At 34.9% G+C, this 3,614-nt stretch overlaps 1 protein-coding gene across 1 annotated transcript; it reads left to right on the forward strand.

Moving 5' to 3' along the window:
• The first annotated feature begins 586 nt into the window (after positions 1–586).
• On the forward strand, positions 587–2,172 carry LOC108379754 (uncharacterized). Its single transcript, XM_017636108.1, has one exon. It carries the CDS (start codon positions 786–788, stop codon positions 1,728–1,730), a length of 945 nt encoding a protein of 314 aa, XP_017491597.1. The 5' UTR covers positions 587–785; the 3' UTR covers positions 1,731–2,172.
• Positions 2,173–3,614: the final 1,442 nt, after the last annotated feature.

Raw genomic sequence — 3,614 nt, forward strand, 5'->3', positions numbered from 1 at the left:
CGTTAAGTGCTGTTGTTGTGGGTTAGGTGGTTCGTAGAAAATGGGAGTAGCAAGGCCCCTAGTGTCTCCGCTACTGGGGAAAGAAGTATTATCGGATGATAAGACTCCTTTGTTGGATGGTTTCCCCGTTTTGAGCAGTGGGACCACTCTTTCCATCTACCAGATGTCTGGAATGACGAGAGTGGCCATTGATAGGTTGAGAACCTTGGCTAAAGTCGACTCCCGCAGGACCCAAATTTTTCAGCATCAACATGCATATTCCGTCGGGTCCCATGGCTTTGGAGGCTTTCGTCTTCCCGATATCTACCTGAACTTCACCGCAAGTGAAAACAAGAGGCGCACTAGTTGTTGGCAGTTTGTGCAGCCTTCTGGTCACTCGACGCTTGGCTTTGTCCATCCGAGGATGCAGTATGAATTGCCGGCTAAAATAGCTCGCCCATCGCTACGGATCCGACGAAGCACGGTCGCCGATAGTGATTTCGGCTCTATCGTCGCGCTTTGTCCGATTGAATAGTGACTTCACGGCTGACCAAAGTTTACTCACGCCCCCGTTCACCTCCTAGCTTAGGATATAAGTAGCTTTGAATTTTACATTAGAAAAAGCTAATAAATTTTGACTCTTGATAGTGTTTTCATAAATTAAAAGTTATTTGTCTTTGAAGTTTAAAAAGCAAAATTTTAAGTGTGCAAAAGTTCAAAACATTTGAAAAAAAACAACATAACAGAAGAAACCCATAGTGAAAATAGCGATAGGCAAAGCGACTATAGGATAAATTGTTCAGTTTATGGAAAGCGATTTCCATTATCCAGAGCAAACGCTTGAGCAGCAGCAGCAGATTGAGTCCACTGAAGAGAAATCTTTAACTAGCATTGCTAGTGATCATTGTACACCGCAGAATAGTGAACAGCGTTTGATTCCTTTGACACAAGAAATTGTTAAGGCAATGATGGAATTTGACGGCTCCCAATCGAGTACGAGTCTTTCTGAAAAAAACTTTTATAACACTTTTTCCATAACAAGTTTGGTACGCGAAGAGGTGCAAAACATTTTGCAGGAACTATGTGTCACTGATCAGTTTATACGCAAGGAGGAAATTGATGCGCTGATCGAGCGCTGTCTGCGCGAAAAAGTGACAATCGACTGCAAGAGTACAACGACTAGTGCTGAATCTCTGCCGCCTGATAGTCAAGAGATCGAAGTAACGGTCGAAATGCTTAACGAGACAGATAAGAACAAATTAATCGTTGAGAATTTTCAAATATTGGAGCAACGCATCACAAACTTGGAGGAACGCATTTCAACTGTGCTGCAGACTGTACCGAAATTGCGCCATTTGCAAGCGAAAAAATTCAAAATCAACACGGAGATTATACGCGAAGAACTGCGAAATGTTGTGCAAAGAATGGTCGTAGATGAAGCCACAAAAGTCTTACCCACTTCTGAACTGAGATCGGCAATTGATGGTGATGTAAATGGAATAGCAACAAAAGCAACAATAAGCATCACTGGTACAGAAAAAGAGAGCACAGAAAATAAGATAAACCCATATGATGATTTATACTACGCACAACGCCAAAATGCAATGAATATATTGAATTACAAAAAATCGAAAGCCACCATGGAGCTTAACCAGCGACCACAGCTGACTCCACACATTAAGCCAATCGTCTGTGAATTAGGCGAGATAGGATACAAGCCCAAACAAAAACCTACATTCATTGCCGAATAGGTGGTTTAAAGTTAATTATGGAAACATTTTAATCAAAATTTCATTGATATTAAGAAGAAATTTTAATTTATGCTCGAGTTGTAGTGTGGACTCGAAATATAAAAAGTCCAAACCTTCCAAAATTGTAATAAAATGCAAGTTTGTTTGTATGTATGTATGTATATATGTTATAAACTATGGGATGTGTGTTCGAATATGAATGTGGAATACTTAACAACTACATTGTAATATCTTTTAGCACAGTATCGCTTATATTGAATAAATCATCATCATCGCTTATTATCTGTATAGGTATCGAACATTTGGTCGTTTGTGCGCACACCTGAGTATTGACAAAATTTCGGTTATTTTCGCAATTTAACTCCGGGTTTCCTTCGTCCTCGGTCAGTAATACGCATCTGGTGGACAATTCCACTAGTTGTACAGCGGTTACACGTTCATCGGATTTCTATAAGTAGATATATTAAAAGCATTTTATATGCCTCAAAATATGGATGGTTTACATAAAAACTGTCATGAAATTTTATGCCAATAATTAGTAGTTGTTGTGCTGAACTCAATCGGTACGACTTTCTCAAAACTGTTTTTTCTTTTAATTCAGAAATGTAATGATGTGCGATTAGGAAAAATTGTAATAAATTTAATGGCGTTTTCGTTTCTACAAAAAAATGTTGCCTTCTTATTGCACTCTTCTTAGTGTGAAAAGGTTGGAATTTTCGGTAGAAACGTAAACGCCATAAAAGAGATCTTAATGCCCTTATATTGGCGATTTTCCCATAACAAATTTATACAGTGACTCAAACAAATGACGTGTTATTTTTTTTTTTTAAATATTCGCTATGTTTTTCGAGCTGATTTTTTTTTCTATTTTTCTATAAAAATATCGTCCAAGCTTTAATCAAAACCATTTAAATAACAGTTCAAAGTTTATACAGAACTTGTAAAAATTCAACAAACTTTTATCAAAATTTCAACGTTTAAATCTGAATCTTTAGAAAATTTTTGGGTATAGCCCATAATAAGTGGAAGTTTTAACCAGCTGAAAAACTCGCGTTGATGATTAAGAATTTTGTGTATATAACAAGTGCAATTTCTAAAAAATGGCGTTGATTATTTGAAAATTTGAAAAATGTAAAGGTTTAGATTAAAAAGTTGAAATTTTGAAGAAAATTTTGTTGAATTAAACATACTAACCCAACCAACTCAACCTTACTAATGCCGGATAGTAATTTGTTAGAAAAAGTAATGCAAAATTTGTTGAACTATGTAGCATTTTGGGTGCCATATTTTAAAACAAGGTTTCGTTTAAATGCTTAAATTTAAATAATGAAAATGTATAAACATTTATATTAAGGTTTGGTTAAAATTTTTGTTGCTCTCTACGTCATTAAGGGACAAATTCACAGTGCGTAGTTAACTCAGAAGTAGCAGTTAACTACAGATTTTCAGTGAATGATTTAATACATGTCTGTGTCGTTTTATCATAACATCTTAAGTCTAAAAATCGTGTTTGGAGATACTAACGATTTTGTGTAAAATCTATTACGTTGGAGTTTTAGAAAATATTTTTAGCCCAAGATGTAGTTTCGATATATTTTAAGACAAAGCAGACTGATTTCCTTTAGAAGTATATTTTTTCGTTGTTTTGTATTTAAGATGTTTTGTAAAACGAGATTACAAAAAAAAAGATACCTTAATTAGACTTAAGATTTTTTCATGAAAGAGATACAAGAGTTCTAAAATTTATAAGCGGACATAAGAGCTTCTGTTAAAATTGAAACAAGTAAATGGATATACGATTTTTGTTTTATTTCTTTCTTTAACAAAAACTACGTAAACTAAAAATATACATTTTCAGTTATTTCTTTATTTAAAATAATAATA

The sequence above is a fragment of the Rhagoletis zephyria genome, unplaced genomic scaffold, assembly GCF_001687245.7.
Source record: "Rhagoletis zephyria isolate East Lansing unplaced genomic scaffold, Rhagoletis_zephyria_1.1 Rzeph_scaffold_17264, whole genome shotgun sequence".
Classification (NCBI taxonomy): Eukaryota; Metazoa; Arthropoda; class Insecta; order Diptera; family Tephritidae; genus Rhagoletis; species Rhagoletis zephyria.

Excerpts from the sequence above, each read along its gene's own strand:
- LOC108379754 (XM_017636108.1), top strand. The coding sequence starts at position 786 with ATGGAAAGCGATTTCCATTATCCAGAGCAAACGCTTGAGCAGCAGCAG.